This window comes from Leuciscus leuciscus, assembly GCF_965113295.1.
Source record: "Leuciscus leuciscus genome assembly, chromosome: 5".
Lineage (NCBI taxonomy): Eukaryota > Metazoa > Chordata > Actinopteri > Cypriniformes > Leuciscidae > Leuciscus > Leuciscus leuciscus.
This window is the reverse complement of record NC_138729.1, coordinates 4,285,582-4,312,779: the sequence shown is the minus strand read 5'-3', so window position 1 is coordinate 4,312,779 and position 27,198 is coordinate 4,285,582. Positions and strand designations below refer to the sequence as shown.

Genomic DNA, 27,198 nt, shown 5'->3' with positions numbered 1-27,198 from the left:
CTAAATTGGACAGCCCTTTGACCTTAGGGGTCAGTGCCCAGTTGCATAAAGCACCTTAAGTGTAATTTTCCCTTAAGTTCTCCCTTATGTTTCCCTTAAACCTAAGGGTGTTGCAGAAAAAAACCCTTAAGTGTTACTTAAGGGTTTCTTTAAGTGAAACGTCATAAACACTTAGAATTTCCCTTAAACGCTGTTTTTTCACTTAAGTAATCCCTTAAAAAGCATCAAGTGTTGCATAAAACCCCTTAACGGTCATTTCCCTAAGTATAACTTAAGGTTTGGAAATCGTAACCTTAAGAGTAACGCGGACAAAAATAAGACGAAATGGCTGAATTTATGGAACCAGCTGAAGATCATTATGTGCCAAGAATAATTTTTAGGGATAGGGAGAACCCTTTGGACCATCTTAGCGATAAAAAATTGTTGCAGGAATACCGATTTGATCGACGCGCAATATTAGCGGGAGATGTTTTCCACGTGCATAAATCGTCTGTCAGCAGAGAGGTTCACCGGGTTGCGGGGGCTTTCCCGTCATTTAAACGCAACGGTCAAAAATTGTTTTTCTTTTACCATATTCGTCAAGAAGAATGCATTTCTCCTCTTCTGTCCAATTAGGCTCTCTTTTTTTTGTTTTCTTTATCCATTCCGATATCCTAGCCTACTTTATTTGATTGCGAAAGTGTTAGTGTTTTGCGTATCTATGGCAACAACAGACTTTTATAACGTGAATCCAGGATCGCTGTCGTGAAACACTTAAATGTTTCCCTTACCTAAGAGAACCGTTTAAGAGATTATATGCAACACCCTTAACCCTTTAGGCGCCAGAGGTTTTTTCCTAAAACGTTCGATTTGGACATCTTAATTTCAAAAGGCTATATCTTAAAAGTGATAAAAGATAGAGACTTTCTGTAAATTAGAGAAATATTAAGGATGACCCAAAGTTTATGTAGGGATTACATTTTCCCATCTAATTTGCATATTATGACGTCATATGGTGGCGGTCATCTTGGATTATAGAATTTTTATGGTTTTTGTTGATGTTTATTTTGTAGTTTTTTTGTTTTTTAGCTGACAAAGACGCACACATCACAAGGACATGAACACACAAAAAAGAACACATATTGTACACTACTAAATGGTCAGGGAAATAGATAGTAAATCAACAGTGTAATAAATGGCAGACAAAAACAATTGTTGCAGGGCTTTTGCTGTAGAGATAATGACTCCCTATTCATCCAGGTGACATTTCTTGTAGTGTTTCATGGTGTGGTCTTGCGATAGACTATGCATAATAGCCCCTCTGCCCCGTGTCACATCACCTCTTCTCCTGCAACGAGCAGCAGCGCGGGCGCGGCCAGATCTGCCTCGCGCGCGCGCCGAGTGTCCACAGCTCGGACTACTGTCATTGTCATTGCGACTCCCCACCCTGCCTCCACGTTGCCCCCTAACTGTCCTATGAATACTTCGACCTCGTCTAACATACCCAGTGGCATTAGACAAAGTCTCCACCACAATACTGTCGCCGCGATTGCGGAGAGGCACACGGTCACCATGGCTAGCGCGGTAAAAAATCTCCCGCGGCCGCCGATCGTTCCCCACAACACTAACACGCCTGCTAACTTCGCGATGAACACTCCGACCCCGGGAAACATTGTTCCCACCACTGACATTGGGCAAAGGACCATCTAACGTTATATTGGGCAAAGGATTCACCGTTTGTGCTTGGTGTAGGGCTACACTTTCACTTTCAGAATCACCGTCATTTTCTGAAGGCAGATATTCCCCTTCAGAATCAGGGTCCGCGAATAGAAGACCCAACACTTCATTGCGGGTAAGCTTTATTGATGCCATTAGATAATAATAATAATAATAATAATCTAATGCAAATACTCGCTGACGTTGACAATATTGCTCTGATAAAATGGCTCACTCGCACACTAGCTCCGCTTTTGTTCGCACTGATTCAATGTGCTCTAGCTCGAATATTTTGTATAGAAGCATGACTTTTTTTTGAGTCGGGGATGAAGTATGACATGTCTGCCAACTAGTGGAGGGGAGGTCGAACGAAATTTGACACCCTATTTGACAAAATCGGCCGTTTTATTCAGTGCCGCATCTTGTCGAGTAAACTCGACCGTGGCGCCCAGAGGGTTAAGTTATTCTCTTAGGTAAGGGGAAATTGCCCCTTAAGTATCATACTTAAGGGAAAAACTTAAAGGGTAACTAAACCCTAAACCAACTTTTTTTAGTAAATGATCTGTAAGAATGGGGCTTTATTAGTGCTGTTCATTGATTCGAGTAACTTTTTTGACATTTGGGTATAAAGTGTTTTAATTCTACAATATATGGTGTAAAAACGTCTGAGTGCTGCCCTCTTCAGGTTGAACGGTGGCTACTGCAGTTGAATTTTCCTATTGGATGTTAGCGGTACTACGTGACGTAAGCGGTACTATGTGACGTAAGCAGGTTCCAGCTCACCACGCCCCTGGTACGAGCTCACCACGCCCTTGGTATGATGAGCTAGCGTAGATTTATCACAGGTCAGGAGGATACGTAGGTGTAGTGTTGCTGGTTGCAACATCACTGTTGGACTGCATAGCTTTCCAGCAGACTTGGAAATTAGGCGCCAGTGGTTGCATGCACTTGGCCTGGAAGACCGTGGGTGTGAAACCTGCATTTTACGCGGAATTGCTTTTGAAACGCAATAGAGGTGGAAATGGGCTTCTCCACACAGCTCGCGCTGAAAAGCGACGCAGTGCCAAACGCTGCTCCTCCTGCATGGACTCCACCACCGCAGCGGCGTCTTGATGTGAGTGATCATATATATTTTAATCACAATTTATGGTTAGGCTAAAGTTAATCCTCTGGGGTCGACAAACGCGTCGGCGCATTTTGCTAGATTTTTTCACATAGCGGCAAAATATGAATATGCCTACAGAGAGCGCGCGCTATTGACATCAACTCGATAAAGCTCATCAGATGCATGTACTTTACGTCGTCTTGCGACCCTGTGAGTCACTCTCCATTTTAGAGAATCTGACAGCAGGTCTCAGGTGCACGCCCCCCCGCTCACGGTTCGTCCCCTCTATCTCCGCTGGGCTCTGCCCACTTTTCTAGCATTTTTCAAATATTGCCAGTGGGTGGAGTCAGGCTCTGACCAGGGGTTTAGTTACCCTTTAAGGTGCTTTATGCAACCGGGCACTGGGCTTCAGCCTTCAAAGCTCTCCCCCTCTTTCTCCTGCTTCGCAGGCGTTTCACATCAATCATTATATCACATAGTCAGCAACACACATAGTAGTCAATCTAGTTTATGTTAATGAAAATCAAAGTAAGTAATGAAAATCAAAAATCTCCCATTACACTCCTCCCTTTTTATCATTCATTGATAATTTTTTCATCAAAAACACTCACACAGTACTAATAATCATAATGAAACGTACCAAGTTCAAGTCTTACATCACACTTACGGTACGTTCACACGGGGCGTCAGCGTCAACGCTTCCCATTGACTTTGAATGGGTGACGTCAAGCGTTGCCGAAAAGAATTGTGGATCCGTCGGCGGCGCTTCACTGGCGTTGCTCGCGGCAGAAGTTGAGAATTTTTCAACTTCTGCCGCGAGCAACGCCAGTGAAGCGCCGCAGACGGAAGCGTCAGCCAATCAGGATCGCTCTATGCAAATACAGTAGCCAGGCGGCAGCCAATCACGTTCATCACGTTCATCCTGTTCAAGAGCAGCAAACTGAGGATAAATTCATTGGCTGACGCTGCTATGACCATGGCGTCAGTGCCAAACTTCAGCCACGCCTTCCGTCAAGCGTTGACGCTGACGCCCCGTGTGAACGTACCGTTATACTTCTCATTTCTGAATTCCATATAACTGATCATACTCTTAAACTTAGTAGACAAAAAGATTAAAATTAAAACTATTAGGCAAAAACATTAGAATTAAAACTAGTTTGAAAAAAGATTAAAATGAAATAAGCTCAGGCTATTTTTTCAGGGATAGACCCTTAATTTTACAGCAAGCAGATAAAGGTTTATTCTGGAACCGGGCTAGACGAACGAGCTCTGTCATTGCATCCCCAACACTATAGGTCGGACCCTCGGTCATTACAGTATAAACAAGGAAAAGTTGGATTATATTTAGTAGGAAAACAAAACATGCTATAAAAAACACAGATAAAGTAGATAAGAAAATCCCTCATATTCAAACCCTGTCCTTGTATGCCATCTCGTAACACGGATGGCTACTGCTTTTAACCCTCTTTACATATCATCATCGTTCCAAAAAATAAAAACATCATAAAAATTCAACAAAAATGAAATAAGAAATAAAAACATAAACAAAAAACATAAACAAAACATTTACATGTTAGTGTAGCTTCCGCTATCACTATCATAGTCACATTTCCCTTCTCCAGTTTCCTCATCAGAAACCACTCCCATTTTTGTCAGTTTCACCCCTGTCCCCGCACTCACCAGTCTCTGTACTGAGCTGGAAACACATTTCAGAATGCATGGCAGGCAAAACAAAATCAACAATCCCATCGCTGATAGCTTGGCGTTTATTGATGTAGAGCTTCCTGCTGTTGCTGTTCCTCCTGGCCTTGCGATACCAACGGGACCTTTCTGCAGTGATTGGCGTGTACCCACGTAGCTCTTTCTGCGACCTTCACGGCTGTGTGCGTTATCCGAGCACTTGGAATGGCCCCAACCACCTTTTCGCCTTCCAGCTTTTCCTCCTCAGATCACGGATCACCACGAAATCACCAGGTTGGATCTTATGCAGGAATGTCTCTGCTACTCCCCTCTGAGCTGCCTTTACCTGCACAAAAATATTAGACAACAAAGAAGACATTTCTTTGTAATAATTCAACATGTCATTCTCACATACTTCTGTTGATGGCAATCTCTGTTTACCTCCCTCTACCCCCATGAATGGGGGTTTTCCAAACAGTATTTCAAACGGGCTCAAATTTGGTTTGATCCTTTTCCTCATTCTCATGTACATCAGTACAATAGGGAGTGCTTTTACCCACATGAGTCCAGTTTCCTCACAACACTTTGCCAATTTGTTCTTGATCGTCTGATTCTGTCTCTCAACAGCGCCCCCACTGGCAGGATGATAACTTGTGTCTGTTCTCATATCAATGCCCAAAAACTGACCCACTTGTTTTATTACCTCATTAACAAAATGTGTTCCATTGTCAGAGCTTATCTTTCTTGGTATGCCCCATCGGGGTACTATCTCTGTGAGCAGCGCTTTCGCTACAGCCGCTGAGTCTTGTTTCGACGTTGGAAACGCCTCAACCCACCGAGACCACATATCCACCATTACCAAACAATATTTTTGTTTTCCACAAGGGGTTAATTCAATGAAATCCATCATTAAATATTCAAAAGGCCCTGATGGCGGCGGTTGAGAGACCACAGGTGTCTTAAAGCTGCGTTCACACTACAAGCGACTTTGTCGCTGCATGTCGCTGGTGGCTGGCGATGAGATCGCTAGTGGGCGTTCCCACTACTGGTTGCTTTGTAATGTTTATGAATAACATCCAATGACAGCGAATCAGTTTTCTTGCCGCTAAAAACAAACATTCTGGAGAGAAAATATTAAATATTTAGACTCGTAAAGCATGTAAGTTAAATGAACGAGTACCTGGGTCTCACAACTCCGAAAATATCAGATCAAAATTGAAAATAGGTGCTATCTGTATAAACAAACCACATATTTGAGCTTTAAACAACTACATTCTCGACTGAAAAACTCATATAACTACATTTCATGACACAATAACAGTAGTATTTTAGATTTTAAAAAATCTTTCTGTCGATGGGGCGAGGGGCTGAGCGGAGAAGGATGATGACGCGCGCTCCAGGCTCCACTCCTATTGGTTGTCGCTCGCGAAAGTCGCTCTTCATTTGCATAAAGTTAAACATTTCTCAACTTTGTCGTGTCGCCAGACACGCCCCATCCAGTCACCAACGGTCGCGACCGCGCGTGTCGCCGGAAGTCGCCCGCTCCCCATTGAAATGAATGGTATCGTGTCGCGTGTAGTGTGAACGCAGCTTAACTCCTCTTGCTACATTATGTGTGGTGCAAGTGACACATCTGTTACAAAATTTTTCAGCAAATGCTGTGAACCCCTTCGTGAACCATAAATCTTTCATTTGTGTCACCATCCTCCCTTTCGACGCATGGTCAAACCCATGCGTTAAACGTGCAAAATGCCCGTAAAAATGTTTTGGTAAACAAGCAAAGCCACCAACACTCATCCACACATTATCCTTTATGCTGCAGCCTGCGGCCTTCCATAGGTGTTTCTCTGCTGCTGTAGCAAAAGTCTGCATGCTCTGTAAAGAAGTTGGAATGGCAGGGTTATCATTGTCAGATATCACAGTACATGTTGCTTCTATTGTCTCATTCGCCGCCGCGGCCTTCGCTGCTGCGTCTGCTTTGCCGTTTCCTGCTGATACAGAAGTTTTATCGTTAGTATGCGCTGCGCACTTACATATCGCAATCCTTTGTGGTAACAGAACGGCCTCTAGAAGATCAGATACCATAGGCGCGTTCAGTATCGGACGTCCGTCTGACTTTAAGAACTTTCTGTGCTTCCATAGAGCACCAAAATCGTGCGTGACCCCGAAAGCGTATCTCGAGTCTGTGTAAATGGTTACGCATTCGTTTTCCATAATTTTACACGCTTCTGTTAAAGCAACCAATTCAGCTGCTTGCGCCGAATATTTTGATGGCAATTTGCCACTTTTTACAACTTCAAATTCTGTGGTTACCGCATAACCAACCTTATTCTGACCTGTTTGTGGATCTCGCGTCGCTGATCCATCCACAAAGAGGACAGTTTCGCCATCATCCAGTGGCATGTCTGAGAGATCTGGACGAGGTGTGCACACCTGCTCCAGAGCTGTCAGACAGCAATGATGCTCATCTCCGTCTGTTGCTACGGGTGAAAGTGTCGCTGGGTTAAGTGTGGTACAACGTTTAACAGTTATGTTTGGCATATCCAACAGGATTGTGTGATATCTCAACCACCTTGCTGTAGACAAATGTGATGTTTTCTGCTCTTGCAAAATCATGGACACTGAGTGTGGCACATGTAATGTCAGATTACTATACCCCACAAATTCCCTGGAAGCCATCACAGCCTGTTCAGCTGCGGCCACAGCCCGTAAACAGTACGGCAGGCCGGCGGCTACTGGATCTAGCTTTGTTGAAAAATTCCCCACAGGTCTCAGTTTATCTCCATGAATTTGCAGGAGCACAGAAGTTGAAAAAACATTTTTCTCATCTACCATTTGCACAAAATCCCGGTCGGCTATAGGCAGGCCCAGGGCAGGAGCCAAAGCCAGTTGCGTTTTCATTTCAGAAAACGCTTCCTCTGCTTCCTTTGTCCAAGTCAGTTTGTCACATGATTTCATCCCTTTCCCTGCAGTAAGGGCTCGTAAGGGCTGCTCAATAATTGCATAATTGGGAATAAATGTGCGACAATAAGCACACATTCCCAAAAATGACAATAGCTGTTTCATTGTGACTGGCCTTGGCACCTCCCTGATGCCCTGCACCCTCTTCTCAGAGAGTGATTTACTGTTAGGACTAAGCACATGCCCTAAAAAGGTCACTTCCTGCTTGACAAACTGCAATTTTGACAGGCTGACTTTGTGTCCCTCTCTCGCCAGATGCTTTAAGAGAGACACAGAATCAGCAACACATGTTTTCTCATCACATGCACAGATCAACAAATCATCCACATACTGAAGTAATGCCGTTCCAGCTGTCAATTTCAAAGGCTCGAGGCTTCTTCGAAGCGCTTCGTTGTACGCGGTCGGACTTTCGCAAAATCCCTGACATAATCTCGTAAAGGTATAACCTTTTCCATTAAAATCAAATGCAAACCAGAATTGACTTTTTTCATCCACTGGGACGCTAAAAAAAGCATTAGCCAAATCCACCACAGTGAAGTACTTTGCATTTTGGGGAATTTGGGAAAGTATCGTATATGGGTTTGGAACTCTCACCGCTCGGGCAATGATAGCTGAATTCACCGCCTGGAGGTCCTGAACGAAACGGTATTCTGTTTCAGCATTCTTGTCACGAATCTTTTTAACAGGAAGAATCGGAGTGCGCACTGGAGAATCTGGACAGGGAACAATTATTCCTTCTTTTAATAAAGACTCAAACACTGGCAAAATCCCCCGCAATGCCTCCTTTTTTAAAGGATATTGCGGTTGACATGGCCTGTAATCAGATTTTGCAGTAATCATAACTGGTTCACAACCCCTGATTAACCCCACATCATATTTATGTTTTGCCCACAGTTCAGGAGGTACTTCTGCCAATGCACTGTGAGTGTCAGCGACAGAAATAGCCCCTCCCTTCCTGTTCTCCAATGCACACTTCTCAGTCACTCGTACAGTTCGCCTCACTCCAACCATAAAATCACGTTGACTGAAAAGCCCCAACAGCTGTGCTGTGTTTTGACCCTTCACCTGTTTCTTCCCAATCAGTGGCTCTCACACATTCTCCCACAAACAGGCCCAAATCTCCCCACGCTTGCTCTGTGGCCTTGGTCACAGATAAGTGTGGAACACTTCCTCCTGCAATCAAAAACAGCCTTTGCTGTTTGTCTGTTAGACTAGCTGAAAGCGCACACACATTTTCTGTCCAGAAAATTTTATCAAACCTTAAAGTCTCGTTTTCTGTACTGTTAAACCAGTTTTCTTCATATTGTGGTTCTCGTTCAATAACAACGTGTGATGTGCAATGCATTTTGTCAGGTGCCACACAATCTGTTTTCCCAGACGTCGTTCGGCTTTTTGCCAGTTTCAGAATCATATTTGCCCAATCTGAATCACTTATCTGCCATTCATATGCCCATTTTGGGTCAAATTTTAAACAGCACGCCTCAGGATTTTCCTCAATTGATATCCCTGATGGCCCTGCTGTTAATGTCAAATTTAATTCACACATTAAATCTCTGGCCATTAGCGGTGTCGGACAGTTTGTTGAACAGAGGAACGCATGCCTCAATGTTGTTCCCTTTTCTGTCTCACACACTAAGGGCTCCGTGAAATTTTCAAAAATGACATGACCCGAAGCCGACATGCTTTTATACACAGAATCTGTTAATGTCGGTGGGCATGGCAAATCACACGGTCTTATTGTTGAGCGGCAGGCGCCACTATCGACAAGAAAGTTTACAAGTGACCCATTCACTAACATTGGATATCTTGGCATTTGTGAAAACGCCTCACTTTTATAAATTTTTAAGCATTCCTCAGAAACATCCATACTCAAAACTTTATCAGATATACATAAAGGTTTGCAAGCATTTTCTTCGTTGCAGAGAGCGGGACAGTGAGAATCAGTGTATGTGTGTGTGTGTGTGTTTGTTGTGTTAAAATAAAATGTTCACTTCCCTTTTCTTGAGCTGGAAACTGGCCTCCCGTCTGCCGCCTTTCCCTCTCGCGCTCTCCGCACAGCTGCTGGCTTCAATCCGCCTTTGTCGCCTCAGGACAATTTTCAGCCCAATGTCCCTCTTTCTTGCACATTTTGCACTTTGTACACTGTCTCATCATGTGATCATCCGACTCACACACAAGACACTTCCCTTTCTTCTGGTCCCTCTTCTTCCTTCTTTGATGGTTGTTGCTTCTTCCATACGGAAATGCCACTTTCGCCAGCTGCATTCCGCCTGTCAGCTGCATTCCGGCTGTCAGCTGCGCGGTTTCTTCCGCGTGCAGCGCGTGCGCCAGTGCATTTGACAGTCTACCGTGCTTCCACTCGATGTAACTGATTTTCACTGCCATTGAAATTTCTGGTTTCAACCCAGTCAGAAAACAGCCGAGGAGATGCGACTCCCATGTAGAGGGGCGATCTCCTCTATTGTTCGGCTCTACAAGGCCGCTGTTCTGTCTAAATGTCTCAAACAGTCTTACATAATAGTCACCGACCCGTTCGTCTGGCCGTTGACGGCAGCAGCTTATCTTTTCAGTGTCCACACGTGCTGGAAACACATCTCTTATTGCTCGTGCCAGGTCCAGGACAGCTCCTCTGTAATCGCCGTTTGCCCTGTCCGTCCAGTCTCTGTGCATGCGCCTGTGGTCTTCAATCTGTATTCGACCGGTCACCAGCTGCCACTTAGCGGCCCCTAGCTTCATGCCTAGCAGCCTCTTCAGCTCTTGTGTAGTGGGGCTGAATTCTTGGCAGAATTTGATCAGTTCTTCAGCAAATCTGTCCCCCGCGTCTTCAGGGTTTGGCAGAACTGTCATGCACTCTTTCAAGTCTGACCCGTTCCACGGTCTGTGCACGTAAATAGGGCCGTCAGTACCTGCTACTTCCACCATTGGCGCGGTGAAGCTCTCTGGCTCGCTCTTCACCTTTGATCTTGTGTTCATCGGTCTCTTTCGTTTGCCGACCCCCTTGTCTTCGTCCGGAGTGTCGTAAACGGCGTCATCCTCTTCTTCGTCCTCCGTGTCCTCTTCACCTTCTGTGTCTACTGGTCGTGCTCGCTTGATTGGCTTTGTCGGTTTCACGGGCTTTTTGGGCTTTTTTTGCAGTCTTTACTTGCTTCTTTGGTTCTGGCTCTGTTTCGGATTCCGTCTCTGTCTCTGGCTTTGGCTGTCTCGGCGGAGAGCGGTCAAGGTCGTGGTCAAGCTTCAGGGCTGCCAATTTCTGCTCAGGGACGTGTGTCAGTCCTGCATAAGCCGGTGGAGCATTCTGCGCACTCGGTGCCGGGTTTACATGTGGGTAAACACAAACACAAACATTCCGTTCATTAGCTGGTGTAGGTGTCACATGTCTCTCACATGCATTCATATTTTCCTCACCACATTTACTCACGCACACGCTGTCAGGTGCCGTGGGCACAGATTTTTCACACACATCACTCTGCTTTTCATAGCCATTTCTTGCTTTTTCTGCATTCTGCATTCTCTCTTTCTTGCTTCTTCCATCCAACATTCAACCGTTGCATCACAGTTTTTACACACATGTCTAGCGCACGCACAGCAGCCTAGTGTTTTGTTGCTGCGCTTCTCAATTGACTCTTTAACCACTCTTAATCTTGTGGTGCTTAATGTTCCTTCTTTTCGGAAAATCATGATGTCTTATGAGTTTCCCTATGTCTTTCAAGCCCTTTTTCCCAAGCCTTTTTTCTTCATTGCACAGTATACCGGTGTGCAGTATTTACTATTAGATGTCCTCATAATGGCTGTTATTCTCCTTCCTTCACTATTGCCCGTGGATTTTACTTCAGCGCGCTTACTCTGACTTTCACCGGAAATCAGGAAAGGTTTGGAATACATTTTTCTGCATACTCTCAATTGACTCCCTGGAAGTGTTCCAGTGATCAATTATTTCAGCTCCTATTAATCTCACAATAACGAGTACTCTGCTTCGGTCTGGACAATCTCTTGACCTACCCTAGGTCTCAATTTCCGTTCCCTTTTTAAAAGCCTTCTTTTCCTCGTACCACAGCTCTAGTTTCAGTTCTCAAATACAGCCACTATGGTTCATCCACAAAATTTTCATTTCCAAATCCCCAAATGAAAAAATAAATTTGCTGTCTCTTACCCAAGATTTTCTGTTGCCACCTGGGTTCTTTTCCGAATTCCAGTGGAAGTCCTCCCGGGCCTGAAGCGGCTGGTTCTCCTTCTCTTAACACTTTCGAGGTGAGACTGAAGCCTGTTGCATTCAGGGCGTTCCCCCCACCGTCCGCTGATCAGGTCCAGAAGGCCTTTCAAGGAATATCGATCCCACTTCTGACACCAATTGTTGTGGCAATTTAATTCACTAAACAATCATCTTTGGCGTAAGAGACAGTCTGGAATCAAATGATCATTAAAAAGTAATTTATTCTTGCAAGAAGGCCCAGTTGCCACACAGAAGTCACAAGTACAGTCTGTGGAACAAGTGCGACCAGGAGGGAGGGGCAGGCCAGTCTTTATACTCTGTTATTGTTATCTTCCAAGGTTCTTTAAACTCCAGAGATGGATAAGACACCACCAGTGATCCTATTATACTGAACTTTAGTTTAGCTTAACTTACAGCCTGCAAGTCCTAAATTGGACAGCCCTTTGACCTTAGGGGTCAGGGCTTCAGCCTTCAAAGCTCTCCCCCTCTTTCTCCTGCTTCGCAGGCGTTTCACATCAATCATTATATCACATAGTCAGCAACACACATAGTAGTCAATCTAGTGTATGTTAATGAAAATCAAAGTAAGTAATGAAAATCAAAAATCTCCCATTACAACGGCGCTGAGGGAAAAGCTCCCGCCACTGGAAGAAGCGGTCGCCGCCCATTTGTGTCCTCCTGCGCACCCATCAAAGCTGTGCAAAACGTCTTCAGCACTCGCGGATCGTGCAACTCCGCCGCTGGCCAGGCTGCTTCTGCTTTACACACCATGGTCGTTCTTTTCTCGAGAAAAGGAGTTTTCTCATAGCGTTTGCAACGCAATACTCGTTCCCTTATCTCTCAGGGAACCGAGGTTATAAGTAACCGAGTACGTTCTTCCTTCCCTTCCACATGAGTCAGGTAACAAAACTGACAAAAACATTTTTTATTTCACCCCAATGATAATATTTCATATATTTCTCACATTTTGATCAATATATATATATATATAGATTCTTTTTTTATTATACATTTCAAATTTTGCTCTGGACAATTTTTTATGTTTGTAATTCAACATAATAGGCCTACCTTATTATCTCAATTAAAAGTACTGAAATTAATGTATATGTGACAAAAAAAAAGGCTGTTTATTATTTTGGCCGGTAAAAAATATGCTTGGCTGGTGGATTTTTTCATCTACCAGTCCCCGTGGCAGGTGAGCCAAAAAGTTAATTTCGGACCCTGCATAAGGGTGTCCATCAGTGCACATGGCACCAGGACACCCTAGGCCGGAGGTCGATGATCGACTTTGTGGTTGTTTCATCTGACCTCCGGCCGTATGTCTTGGACACTCGGGTGAAGAGAGGGGCGGAGCTGTCAACTGATCACCACCTGGTGGTGAGTTGGATCCGGTGGCGGGGGAGGAAGCTGGACAGACTCGGCAGACCCAAACGTACTGTGAGGGTCTGTTGGGAACGTTTGGCCGAATCCCCTGTCAGAGAGATCTTCAACTCCCACCTCCGACAGAGCTTCGACCAGATCCCGAGGGAGTCTGGAGATATTGAGTCCGAGTGGACCATGTTCTCCACCTCCATTGTCAACGCGGCCACTCGGAGCTGTGGCCGTAAGGTCTCCGGTGCCTGTCGAGGCGGCAATCCCCGAACCCGGTGGTGGACACCGGAAGTAAGGGATGCCGTCAAGCTGAAGAAGGAGTCCTATCAGGCCTGGCTGGCTTGTGGGACTCCTGAGGCAGCTGACGGGTACCGACGGGCCAAGCGGACTGCAGCCCGGGTGGTTGGGGAGGCAAAAACTCGGGCCTGGGAGGAGTTCGGTGAGGCCATGGAGAAGGACTATCGGTCGGCCTCGAAGAGATTCTGGCAAACCGTCAGGCGCCTAAGGAGGGGGAAGCAGTGCCCTACCAACGCTGTTTACAGTGGAGGTGGGCAGCTGTTGACCTCGAATGGGGATATCACCGGACGGTGGAAGGAATACTTCGAGGATCTCCTCAATCCCGCCGTCACGTCTTCCATTGAGGAAGCAGAGGCTGAGGGCTCGGAGGCGGACTCGTCCATCACCCAAGCTGAAGTCACTGAGGTAGTCAAGAAACTCCTCGGTGGCAAGGCACCGGGGGTGGATGAGATCCGCCCTGAGTACCTCAAGTCTCTGGATGTTGTGGGGCTGTCTTGGCTGACACGCCTCTGCAGCATCGTGTGGCGGTCGGGGACAGTGCCTTTGGACTGGCAGACCGGGGTGGTGGTCCCTCTTTTTAAGAAGGGGGACCGGAGGGTGTGCTCCAACTATAGGGGGATCACACTTCTCAGCCTCTCCGGGAAAGTCTATTCCAGGGTACTGGAGAGGAGAATCTGGCCGATAGTAGAACCTCGGATTCAGGAGGAACAGTGTGGTTTTCGTCCCGGTCGTGGAACACTGGACCAGCTCTATACCCTCCACAGGGTGCTGGAGGGTTCATGGGAGTTTGCCCAACCACTCCACATGTGCTTTGTGGATTTGGAGAAGGCATTCGACTGTGTCCCTCGTGGCATCTTGTGGAGGGTGCTCTGGGAGTATGGGGTTCGGGGCCCTTTGCTAAGGGCTACCCGGTCCCTGTACGACCGGAGCAGGAGCTTGGTTCGCATTGCCGGCAGCAAGTCAGACTTGTTCCCGGTGCATGTTGGACTCCGGCAGGGCTGCCCTTTGTCGCCGGTTCTGTTCATAACTTTTATGGACAGAATTTCTAGGCGCAGCCAGGGGCCGGAGGGGGTCAGGTTTGGGGACCACACAATTTCATCTCTGCTCTTTGCGGATGATGTTGTTGTGTTGGCCCCATCAGACCAGGACCTTCAGCATGCACTGGGACGGTTTGCAGCCGAGTGTGAAGCGGCTGGGATGAGAATCAGCACCTCCAAATCCGAGGCCATGGTTCTCAGTCGGAAAAGGGTGGTTTGCCCGCTTCAGGTTGGTGGAGAGTTCCTGCCTCAAGTGGAGGAGTTCAAGTATCTTGGGGTCTTGTTCACGAGTGAGGGAAGGATGGAACGGGAGATTGACAGACGGATCGGTGCAGCTTCTGCAGTAATGCGGTCGCTGTACCGGTCTGTCATGGTGAAGAAGGAGCTGAGCCGCAAGGCGAAGCTCTCGATTTACCGGTCAATCTACGTTCCTACTCTCACCTATGGTCATGAGCTGTGGGTCATGACCGAAAGGACAAGATCCCGGACACAGGCGGCCGAAATGAGCTTTCTCCGCAGGGTGGCTGGGCGATCCCTTAGAGATAGGGTGAGAAGCTCAGTCACTCGGGAGGAGCTCAGAGTAGAGCCGTTGCTCCTCCACATCGAGAGGGGCCAGCTGAGGTGGCTCGGGCATCTTTTCCGGATGCCTCCTGGACGCCTTCCCGGGAAGGTGTTCCGGGCATGTCCCACCGGGAGGAGACCCCGGGGAAGACCTAGGACACGCTGGAGGGACTATGTCTCCCGGCTGGCCTGGGAACGCCTCGGTGTCCCCCCGGAAGAGCTGGAGGAAGTGTCTAGGGAGAGGGAAGTCTGGGCATCCCTGCTTAGACTGCTGCCCCCGCGACCCGGCCCCGGATAAGCGGAAGAAGATGGATGGATGGATGGATGGACATACTCAAATATGTGTTTTAGTCAGGCCATTCTTAAAAATATTCTTGTTTGCCGTAACCCGACCGACCCTGTCAATTTAGGACCGACTCAATTAATTTTTTTCCCCCTTTTAGTCCGACCGACTTGCCGGTTGTAAACTTGCATTAAGACCGACCGATTTTTATTTATTTATTTTTTTACTCTTCAAACAACTAATACAAATGCAATAAAATGATATTAATTATATTTTAGTAAATGTTGTGTATATAAATTGCCCATATATAGGCCTACATACAAACGTAGGCTATGCTCTTTCTTTTAAACAAAAACCCGTGGCGTCATCTATGATTATAAGGGCTGTAGGCTATATGCGAAATGAAACCGAAATCACGACATTTAGGGCCACGAACCTACAATTAACTTTCACAGAGATCTCAGACAGGCATTTAAAACACCAAAAATTAAGAATTGGCATATCAAGCAAAATAATATTCGATGATTGATCGAAAATCGTATCTCTCCCCCCACATGCTCACCGGCAACGCTCCGACATTAAATTGATCTGTACTGTAGGCTAATAGGCCTATGTGTTGTAGCCCAGTCATTAAAAAAGATTTAGTTCATATTCATGTTTAAATAAAATATTTTTTTTCAATTTCATGTTGATTTATATGAAAAGTAAAAAGCATGAATAAGATAAGATGATCCCGAATATCGGAGACAAATGGAGTGGGCAGACATGATTTTGACCACTTCATTAAGTTTGTTTTTGTAGAAAGCCTTTCTTTAAAGTGAATTTCGTTTTTTTAATTAAAGTCCCTGTAAAGGCAATTCTAAAAAAAAATTCTAAACACATTAGAAATGTTAGAAATGTTTTGCTAAAACATATTACAAAGACTGTGAACTGTGAAGTACTGAATTGTGGAGTAAGACCGTTAAACAGTTTTTCACCATTGCTGTGTTCCGGATTTTTTGGGCGGGGCTAAAACGGGGGCTCGATGACGCACCGGAGCCCCTGAGCTCCTGGACACGCCCCTACTTGATGACGCACTGGAGCCCCTGACGCGGTCCCCTCCTCTAACAATATAAATAGAGCACATTCACATCAGTTTGCCGATCGCGAGTCACTGTCAGTAGGCTACTGTTAGTTACTACCATAGATATAAAGGCTTTATATGATATCTAATGGTTACTACAGCCTACAGTTTGCTAGCTAGCTATGCCTCATCACGGAAATGCATATAACCTGGATGCGATCACGTACAAAACAGATCAGTGTCCTTTATTTAAATTTCCGAAAAACTAACGTATCACATCAACAAGAGGTGGATTAATTTTGTGAAGAGCCACCTTGATGGAGAGCTGAGGATCACCGCTAAAACCTGCCTCTGTAGTGATCGTTTTACACGGGATAGTTTTATAAACTTTCGTCGGAGACAACTGGGATTCACTGATAATCCGCTGTTACTGGTGAATGGGTCCGAGCCGACTATCTCTCGCCTCGGCCTTCATCCTCCCGTCGCGCCGACAACTGGTGCCATCGTTGGCAGTGCGTGCCCACCAATGAGTGTAAGTTGCCTTGTGTGCTTATGTTATAATTATAGTAGGTAGTCCAGGCTCGAACATGTATGGCTTTGTAAAAACAATTAAGCTGCTAGGAGCATCCATTCCGGCTGTAGCGGTGACAGACAGTTGAGTGTGGCGACGGTAGCTTTCCCGCGAGTGGGCGTGGTTTCAGCGCAGCCAGCGGACACGCCCCCAGCGTTTGAGAGCAGAGACTCCTGCTCATTTTTTCAAGATTTTGATAGCTTATTTTATGTACTTGCTGGCTTTTTTTTTCATTCAAATTTGGCTGGGTGGCTAATAACACATTTTTCTGTGGTGTGACAAACTCAGAACACATACTTAATTTTGACTTTACAGGGACTTTAATTGTATCTTAATTTTAATCAATGTTTCATCAACCAATTTCCTGGATTTAATAAGGCCATCCTTAAAAATATTCTTGTTTGCCGTAACCTGACCGACCCTGTCAATTTAGTACCGACCCAATTATTTTATTTTTTTCCCTTTTAGTCCGACCGACTTGCCGGTTGTAAACTTGCGTTAAGACCGACCGATTTTTTTTTAACTCTTAAAACAACTAATACAAATGCAATAAAATAATAATATTAAGTATTGTGAATATAAATTGCCTAGACCTACATACAAACATAAGCTACGTTCTTTCTTTTAAATAAAAACCCGTGGCGCGACATCTATGATTATGTTTACACCATTGGTTAACGCATCACACTACAGCCTGCAAGCTAAGTTCGCTTCGTTTCATTCACTGTCAGTGGTTCGCGCTTGGTAATGATGGCTGCGGCTTTACTCTAAAGATTATTTCATTTTTATATGTTGTTGAATATGGTTTATTAAAAAATAAACATGCGAGAGCGTGTTATAGGCTATATGTCATGTTTTACTCAGATATGACGACGCTACTGCAACACACTCGCCGCAGATGAGAAGCTTCAACGTGCAAACTATCGCAAATCAAAGTGAAAGTAAGTCGCAGACGCTTAACACACAATCATCTTCATTAAATGTAAAGAAACGAAATGATCTTACCAGGGCTGTTTCCGCTTTCTCTTATTGCGGGCTTTGATTCAGAAATTTTAGCTAATGATCAATAAAATAATGTATCTCGTTGCTTTCGGTGACGTGCACTCCATTAAATCTGCATATAGCGGGAATTGAAGATCGGATTTATATCAGCAAAAAACAACAACACACATTTATGTAACCAGGTGTAAATGGAATCGTTTTGATAAATCAGATTGGAATCCGATCTGAGAAAACGCATGAAGTGGCCTGGTGTAAACAGCCCCTAGACATAGGTGAAAAATGTATCCCGACCCGACCCCGATTTTTTTTTTTTTTATAATAAAAAATATATACTTTTTTATATTTTTTTTATATATAAAAAAATATAGACCTACCTACCGTCCCTTTTTTTCTTTTTTTTTGCTGTTACTGCAAACCAAAATATTTTTAAGGATGGCCTAAATAAGAGGTAGGCTAAATATAGCAGGCAATATAATCAGGACACGGAGGCGCCGGCGCGTGAACTGGAGCTCGTCTCTTAAATGAACCAAAACTCAGCGTATAAGCTACTTCCCTCACAGACCTGAGAAATAGAAAGCATGAAATGTCTACTTTTAAACAAAACAATTCAAAACGAAAGAAAACAGACTGCTCTCTGCTAATGTAATCCGTATGAAATGTGAATTTCTCTCTGGCGCGTTCACTACTGCGAAGATCGCGAGTCAGCATCGTCACAGGTCGGGTAACGGGCCAAATATTAACGGGTCTGGGCGGGTGCGGATTTAATGTTGATATTATCACGGTTGACGGGTCGGATCTGGTGCTTAACTTTGCGGGTACGGGCGGGGGCGGGTCTCCAAAAATGGACCCGTGCAGTACTCTGCATGAGGGTGAGTAATTAATGACAGAATTTAAATTTTTGGGTGAACTAACCCTTTAAATGCTGAGAATTCATGAAATTTACTCCTACTTTCAATCTTAAGAATAAAAGCAAGTTATCAAATTTCTTTAAGGTAAGAATCACTCTTATTCTTCCAGTTCTTTAAGACGGCTCGAGAGGTCTCTCAAGTGGTTAGAAGGTGCCAGTAGGGGCTTGTGACACACTGAGGAGACAGAGACGTGTGCAATTCTTTCAGGAGAGGAAGAATGTTTTTGAAATTTTTGACTGATATCGTTTGGATAGAGCAGCATCATCTTTGTCAGCGCGGGTTAATGTTGGGTTGAACTTGCCTTTTATAACATGTTTCTGCTGTTCGACTAATTAAGCAAGCGGAAGCGCCTCTTCCTCCCACCATTTCAGTTTTCTTTTTGGAATCCATGGCGTCTGAATATATCATAAAATCTAGCTTTCGGTGTATATATAGGCTGATCAGTTAACAGCACACAGGTTTAAAATTCGTAGTTAAGACATGGTGAAACGTGTTTGTCTTTCATTTCCAATGTGTATTCTCTTGAAAATGATTTATTGAATGATTCTTAGTGTTGAATGTAATTTCCTCTTAGGAATTTCACCATTCATTGGGAATTTATCTGAGAATATTCTTAAAGGAACACGCCGACTTTTTGGGACTTTAGCTTATTCACCGTATCCCCCAGAGTCAGAAAAGTCCATACATACCCTTCTCATCTCCGTGCGAAGCACTGCTACTTGGGCGGAGTGATTTGCTCGCAGCACCTGAGAATCCCCGTGGTGAGGAGCAGAGAGTTGGAGTAAATCACTACGCAGAAGTAGCAGTGCTTCGCCTTCTGAGAATATAGTTCCCAGTATGGGTACGGTTAGATGGCTTTGTCTCATGTGACTTTGTTATTCGTACACACTGTGACTATACAAATCACAACATGTAAATAGGAAAATGTTGGCGTTATTTTGTCACTTATTGGAAGCAGTATGCTAGCTGGAGCTGTTTATCTCCAGTCTTTGTGCTAAGCTAGGCTAGCGGTGGGTGCGTCAGACAGAGTTACAGCACACACGGAGATGAGAAGGGTATGTATGGACTTCTCTAACTCTGGGGGATACGGTGAATAAGCTAAAGTCCCAAAAAGTCGCCGTGTTCCTTTAAATAAGGAAATCTATTCAGTGATTGGTCCATGCCTATGTCATCATCCAAAATCCCGTTTGTGGCTGAGCAAAGTGTTGTGAATCATCTCTAAGACTGACACTTAAGATTTAGTCCTACACTTCACTTAAACTACGACTGAGATGCTTGATAACTAACTTCTAAGTGCAGCTTTGAGACAAGTATTGTTTTACTCTTAAGTCCATTCTTAGCAGTGTTCTTGTGAGTAATTCTCTGAGGCTTGATAAATACGGGTTCAGATTTGTTGAAAGCTTCACGATGTCTGGTCGGAACAGTGATGTTTCACAGCAAGAGTACCGTTACAAGAGTACAGTAAGGTGGTTTATCTTTAAAGGTCAGCAAAACATTGGTCTCTTTAGTCAGTTGAGCCTTCGTCCTCCATTGTGCCTTTGAAAAGAGTCATGTGATCGTGGTTGATGTTCACCTGAGATGAATCATTCTATAATTCTATAGTTGATTTCAAATGGTTTGTTTTGAATTCCTAATTCTTAATATTACCAGTTTTCTCAGTCGCTTTGGTACAGTTGTTGAATCATGCTTAACATTTGCAAACCAGTGAGTTAATTTATCAAAATAATTGTAATCAAAGTTTGAAACACAGTGCAAAACAGTTACAGACATTAAAGCAAAAGTACACAACATTTATGTGGTCTTTTATAAGTCTGTATTCTTTATATTTTACTTAGTTTTGAAACCAGTTCAGTCCAGCAGAAGAGCTCAAACCCAGAGTCCAGCTGTGTGTCTATGAAGAGTAACTGGTCTATGGATCCGCCACTCAACTTTAAGAGTGGAGACAAACAGTCTGATCTCAGGTATATAATTTCTATAAAAGATGTGCTTATTTATTGTATTTGATTTTTATGAAATTGTTATTAATATACAGCAGTTTAATGAGTTACAATCTTGCTAGTTTCAGTCACTATTAATGATTATCATTGTGCTCTTGTGTAAAGCTCTATGTATTGTATTGTTAATACATTCACTCACTGTAAAAGCTGTTGGTCTGTTACTCAGTTAATGACACAATTACATCAATATCAGTGTCTGATTTTTAACCCTCTTCATTCTGATTTAAGGTCAAACCTTCTATCCAGACCAGTTAAAAACAAAACTGTGTACAAGCCTGTGATTCAACCACAAGACTTTAATGAAAGCATGTTTCCTGGTTTCAGGTAAAATGCAGGACTTTTTTGTTATCGTTGTTTAATTTTAGGTGCTGCAATTCACATCACAAATCAATCAACACATGATTAATGATTAACACATTTCAGAAACCTAATGATGTTCTGTGTCCCATAAATAGTTTAGTAAATTATGGCTATTTACTTCTCTGACTTGTGTAATAATGTGATATTTTAATCTTACAGCAATGACTCTAAACCTGCTGAAGTCCTCAACACATTGAGATCAAATCTGAGAAAGAAGTTTGAGTGTTTGTATGAGGGAATATCAAAACAGGGAAACCCAACACTCCTGAATGAGATCTACACAGAGCTCTACATCACAGAGAGTGAAAGTGGAGAGATCAATAAAGAGCATGAGGTGAGACAGATTGAGACACAGTCCAGGAGAGCAGAAACAGAGGACACACCGATCAAATGCAATGACATCTTTAGACCTTTACCTGGACAAGACAAACCCATCAGAACTGTGCTGACAAAGGGAGTCGCTGGCATTGGAAAAACAGTCTCTGTGCAGAAGTTCATCCTGGACTGGGCTGAAGGGAAAGAGAATCAGGACGTCCAGCTCATATTTCCACTTGCTTTCAGAGAGCTCAACTTGATGAAGGACAAAAAACTCAGTCTTTCAGATCTTCTTCATGTCTTTTTCCCTGAAACAAAAGAAATGGAAATATCCAGTGATGAATATAAAGTGTTGTTCATCTTTGATGGTCTGGATGAGTGTCGTCTGTCTCTGAACTTTAAGAGCGAAGTGAAACTGTGTAATAAATCTGAATCAGCCTCAGTGGACGAGCTGCTGACGAACCTCATTGTGGGGAATCTGCTTCCCTCTGCTCTCATCTGGATCACCTCCAGACCAGCAGCAGCGGATCTCGTCCCCTCTGAGTGTGTCCATCGAGTGACAGAGGTACGAGGCTTCAGTGACACACAGAAGGAGGAATACTTCAGGAAGAGAATCAGTGATCAGAGTCTGGCCGACAGGATCATCTCACACCTGAAGTCCTCAAGGAGCCTCTTTATTATGTGCCACATCCCAGTGTTCTGCTGGATCTCAGCCACTGTCCTAGAGAAGATGTTGAGTGAAGCAGAGAGAGGAGAGATTCCCAAGACTCTCACTCAAATGTACACACACTTCCTGCTCATTCAGACCAACATCAAACATGAGAAGGACTATGAGAAGAAAGTGAAAGATGAAGACATGATTGTCAAACTGGGGAAACTGGCTTTCCAGCAGCTTGTGAAAGGCCACCTGATCTTCTATGAGGAAGACCTGAGAGAGTGTGGCATTGATGAGACAGAAGCATCAGTTTACTCAGGATTGTGCACTCAGATCTTCAGAGAGGAGTTGGGCTTGTATCAGGGGAAAGTCTTCTGCTTTGTTCATCTGAGCATTCAGGAACATCTAGCAGCTCTATATGTGCATCTCTCCTTTATCAACAATAACATCAATGTGTTTGACCAGATTACCAAACCAACTAATAGAGACAAAGTTTCACTATCTGATCTCCATCAGAGAGCTGTGGATGAGGCTTTAGACAGTAAAAATGGGCATCTGGACCTTTTCCTTCGTTTCCTTCTGGGTCTGTCAGTGAAGTCTAATCAGAGTCTCTTACAAGGACTAAAGACACAGACAGCAAACAGCTCTCACAACAAAGAGAGAACAGTTTACTATATTAAAGAAAATATCAGTAAGAATCCCTCTCCAGATAAATACATCAATCTGTTTCACTGTCTGAATGAACTGGGTGATCTTTCACTAGTGAACAAAGCTCAACCTCATATGAGGTCTGGAGGATTACGTGCTGTGAAACTCTCCTCGTCTCAGTGGTCAGCTTTAGTGTTTGTGTTGTTGTCCTCAGAGAAGACACTGCAGAGGTTTAACCTGAAGATCTTAATTGGAGATAGAAATGATCAGTAAGTTACACGGAGTACAATCATTACAGTCTAAAACATTATGAACAAAGAGAAACTAAAAGATCAGAGGTGTTTAAATCATGGGACACAGATTGATTTCTGGAATATTGTACATAATTTGCGGGTGTTTCTCAAACCATGGCTGTGTCCTAGTAATGCTGGGTACACACCAAAAGATTTTTTACATCTTATAAAATTTTCAAAATGTGATAGACCACAAACATGAGGACAAAAAATCCTAGATTTAACCGTTTTGCTCCTATAGTGTGTGGTGTGCCATGATGTGACAAAGACAGCACACCACACACAAACAGATTTTCAACCCGAGTCTCGACTGTGAACACAGGAAATCTCGCAAAATCTCGCGAGACCTCAGAATAAGCATGGCGGACGATATGCAGGAAGAAATTGCGATGATAGTGTTTGGAAAGGTTTTACACGACACGTTGTATAAACATTTGTGCTGTTGCCACAAATCAACAAGCTGATCCTCCATCTCTGCTGCCCACATCAATTTCACTTTGTGTTGCGCCATGACTGCGTTTTTTATGCTTCTGTCTTCCATCATCTCGCTTTCTGATTGGATATTGTTTCGTTTCACGTGATAATCTCCTGAGAGTGCGCACGTTTGTCTTCGGGGTTCCCCCCACACATCAGGATTTCTGATCGTAAATATTAAACATGTTGAATATTTACGATTCGCGATCGGGGCGGCTCCGACGTTCTTCCGATCAGGTTCGGACACTCTTAACACACCTCACACCAAGGGAAAATCTGATAAGATAATCTGTTGAACCATCAAGATAATCGGGACATAGCTAGGATTGTCGGAAGGGGGGAAATCGGCCCAAAATCAGCCCGATTATATTTTGGTGTGTACCCAGCATAAGTCTGCATATCTCGAATGCCACGTCATCAAGCGCCACTGAAGGCCGTCTCAGTTTGAAGGATGTTTTGAAGTCAGACATTTTGTGTCTTTAATTCAGCTCATTTTGAAGGATGCATCAAGTATATCCTTCGTGTTCTTCAATCTCCCACAATCCTTTGCACACATTCTAATTCATGTAAAAGAACTGATGGAAAACGAGTCGGCACTGAGTTTATCTGAGTTCATTATGAAATGTAAGACACAGATAATGTATTCGGAGATGAAGGCATACATGTTATCTTTTGTTTGTGTAAATGAATCGCTGAACACTAAACTGACAATAATGTAAGACACTGGGAGACACAGACGTCTGTCATTCACAGTATTGCATTAATAAAAAAGCCAGTTAATATAAAGATATTTAATAGGAAGTATTTTTCCTAAATTAAGTTTTAATAGTATTTTTGTGCTGTGACCGTGGGGCGGGAACATGTGTGACGTAGCCATGCACACTTACTAGAGCGTCTCATTCTAGTGTTTAATGCTGAGGACTCGAGTCTACAAGCCTCAGAAGGACCCGTGTAACTTTATTTTCCAGTTGAGTGCGCGAGCCTTTCAAATTAAACTCATTTGAGCGTTGTGTGCACCGTCTGCACGATCACAAAAATTGGGCTGCAAGCGGATCCTACTGATGATGAACATTACGTCACGCGGACGGCCAAAGTAAACTTGATAAAACAGTTAATGGCCTTGATGCCGTTCCTGGTGGCGTTTAGCTCTTCACAGTGGCGTAGCGGACGGGCATGCAGGGCATATTACATTATTGTTGTTATTATTATTAGGCTACTTTTTATTATTAATATTACAGTTAATTTGCCCCGCAATAATTTTATAGCGCATCACTGCATAACTGACGCGCTGTGAGGATAAAAGATTAGATTAGCTTACTTCTCATTTCAAAGACAACTTGTTGAACCCAAAACACTTCTTGATTCATGAAAATATGCATTTTTTCACTAGGGGCCACAAGAGAAGTATTAAGAAAATAAATTAGATTAATAATGTCTCATCATCATTTTTCTTTATCACCAGTTGCTTGCAAAATGATGGACAATGATTCACATTTTGTGCGCATCATTTCCGTTGACAATAAAACTAAGTAAATTATTAAATAAACAAGTAACAAGCAAACATTTTTGTGTGCTTAATTTCTATGAATAATTTGCTGATGCAGGTACAAAAATACTTTTTTTCTTGCCCCCCACCCCCCAACTCGGGAGTTAAATGTCCCTGTGGTGATAACCATAGCAATGGACAGGACAAGAAAATCTGATGTCAAAATAGTGTAGTAGTGTAAATGCAGACTAATAGACCTGCCACAGCAACATTGACAAGAAGAAGAAAAAACAAATCTGTGATGGCTGAATACGAGGCTTCTATAGTTATAGATACTAAAACAACTTTTTTACATGTCCTTTATAAAGCAGTTTAATAAATAAAAAAATTGAGGGAATTTAGGAAGGTATAATGTATTATTTACTTATGATATGAATTATTATTATTATTATTATTGTTAGCATGAATAATTAACTTATTTATTTTTTATTTTCAATTAGTGTCACACAGAACACTGGAGATGAAGTTCTTCAGAAGCTGATGCCTGTGGTTACAGCAACTAGATCAGCTCTGTAAGTGACACTGAGAACAAGCATCACTGTTAAAACAGAACAGTTCTTACTTAAACATTATAAATGAATGGTTTAACAAAAAATATGAGTCACCCTTCAGCTTTTAAACCCTCCACCTATCTGACCTGATTTGTAATCTACTTAACCGTTTTTTGTGATATATGTGTGAGAAATCTATTTTAAAATATATGCATTTATAACGTATGTATATAAACATTTATATGTAGACTTTTTATATTAATTTAAATTAAATTTAAATGTTTATACATTTATATTTAGTGAAAAAACATGTTTTCAATGTATTTCATTTGATCAGTTTATATAATCTTTCTCCCTCACATAGAGACATAATCTCTTAGAATAACAGTTAAACTTACTGATATATTGAATTCATTGTTTAAAAAAAGAGATATTGCACAAATTATAAACACAATTAAGAAAAACAAAGATTTCTGTTTTGGTCTGAGAGTGAAGAGTGTGTCATTGTTCTCTACAGGTTGGGTGATTGTGATGTCACAGATGAAGGTTGGGCTGCTCTGGCTTCAGCTCTGAGATCAAACCCCTCACACCTGAGAGAACTGATTCTGTCTAGGAATAAACTAGGAAACTCAGGAGTGAAGCTGTTCTCTGCTGGACTGGCGAATCCTCACTGTAAACTGGAGAAACTGTGGTAAGATCATACGTGACTCTCACATGAAACTCACTGAATTCATAAAGTATAATCAAAATGGAATAAAATGCAGGGAAATAACTATTATTTCATTAATTACATGATCAAATACATGATCAAATTCATCAAATTATTTTTACATCTGTTCATATGGTGTAAGAGAATTAATATTTTTAAAGCGTTTGCACTATTTCTCCTGCTGCTGTGAGTTCATGTGTTTGATCTGTAAATGATTGAACACATGAGCTGCTCCTCATTAAGGTGATTCTGCAGTTCTGATAGTCACACTGAAAAACACACTTTGAAGAGATGGCAAAAGTACTCACTTCCCGTACTCAAGTAGAAGTACTAAAAATACACTGGTAAAAGTAGAAGTACTGAATTAACTTCTTTACTCAAGTAAAAGTAACAAAGTACAGGCTTGTAAAGTTGTGAAAGACAACCATTTTTTTATGCAAAGCTACCTGGACCACACAAATGTTACTAGAGTGCAAACTGAGAAACTTAAGTGGATATGGAAAAAAGGTTCTTTATATGCCATTGCCTACATTTTAAACGGATGTCTGCCAATAGGCCCAAAACATTACATATATGATTATTGTGACAGAGACTGGGACTCCAGGTTAATAAGATTCTGACTGAGTAGCAAGATATTAATTCAATTGTGATTCTGTGAGAATTCACAGATCCAGTTTCTCTTTTTTAATCTTCCCCTTAACATTTAAAGGAATCTACATGTATGTGTGTGTGCTCAAATATGGCTTCTGGAATGGATAAAATATGATGTACTAAACAGACATTAATTAATAAGTTCCCCATACTTTTAGAGTTACAACTGATAACCACTAGATGGCAGCAGCGTATAAGAAATGAACTGGCAGCTCGTAAATCTTTGAACATGGAGTGCTAATAAAAATAAACGTAATATGTCAGGCTCACAATTTTTACAATTGAAATGCTATAAAAGTTCAATGTGCATTGTAT

The 27,198-nt window shown here is 43.0% G+C and overlaps 1 protein-coding gene across 46 annotated transcripts in view; it reads left to right on the top strand.

Annotated features, from left to right (window-relative positions):
• Window positions 1-27,198, top strand: part of LOC309499292 (uncharacterized protein) — a 548,614-nt gene that overhangs the window by 5,169 nt on the left and 516,247 nt on the right. For 33 of the 46 annotated variants that reach the window (XM_082170456.1, XM_082170461.1, XM_082170447.1 and 30 more), the window contains 5 exons: window positions 20,580-20,705; window positions 20,970-21,065; window positions 21,261-22,988; window positions 25,473-25,544; window positions 26,041-26,214. In XM_082170456.1, the coding sequence (XP_082026582.1) occupies window positions 20,580-20,705; window positions 20,970-21,065; window positions 21,261-22,988; window positions 25,473-25,544; window positions 26,041-26,214 (2,196 nt within the window). The remainder of the gene's footprint in view (window positions 1-20,579; window positions 20,706-20,969; window positions 21,066-21,260; window positions 22,989-25,472; window positions 25,545-26,040; window positions 26,215-27,198) is intronic. The other 13 variants (XM_082170474.1, XM_082170483.1, XM_082170477.1 and 10 more) reach the window with 5 other exon arrangements.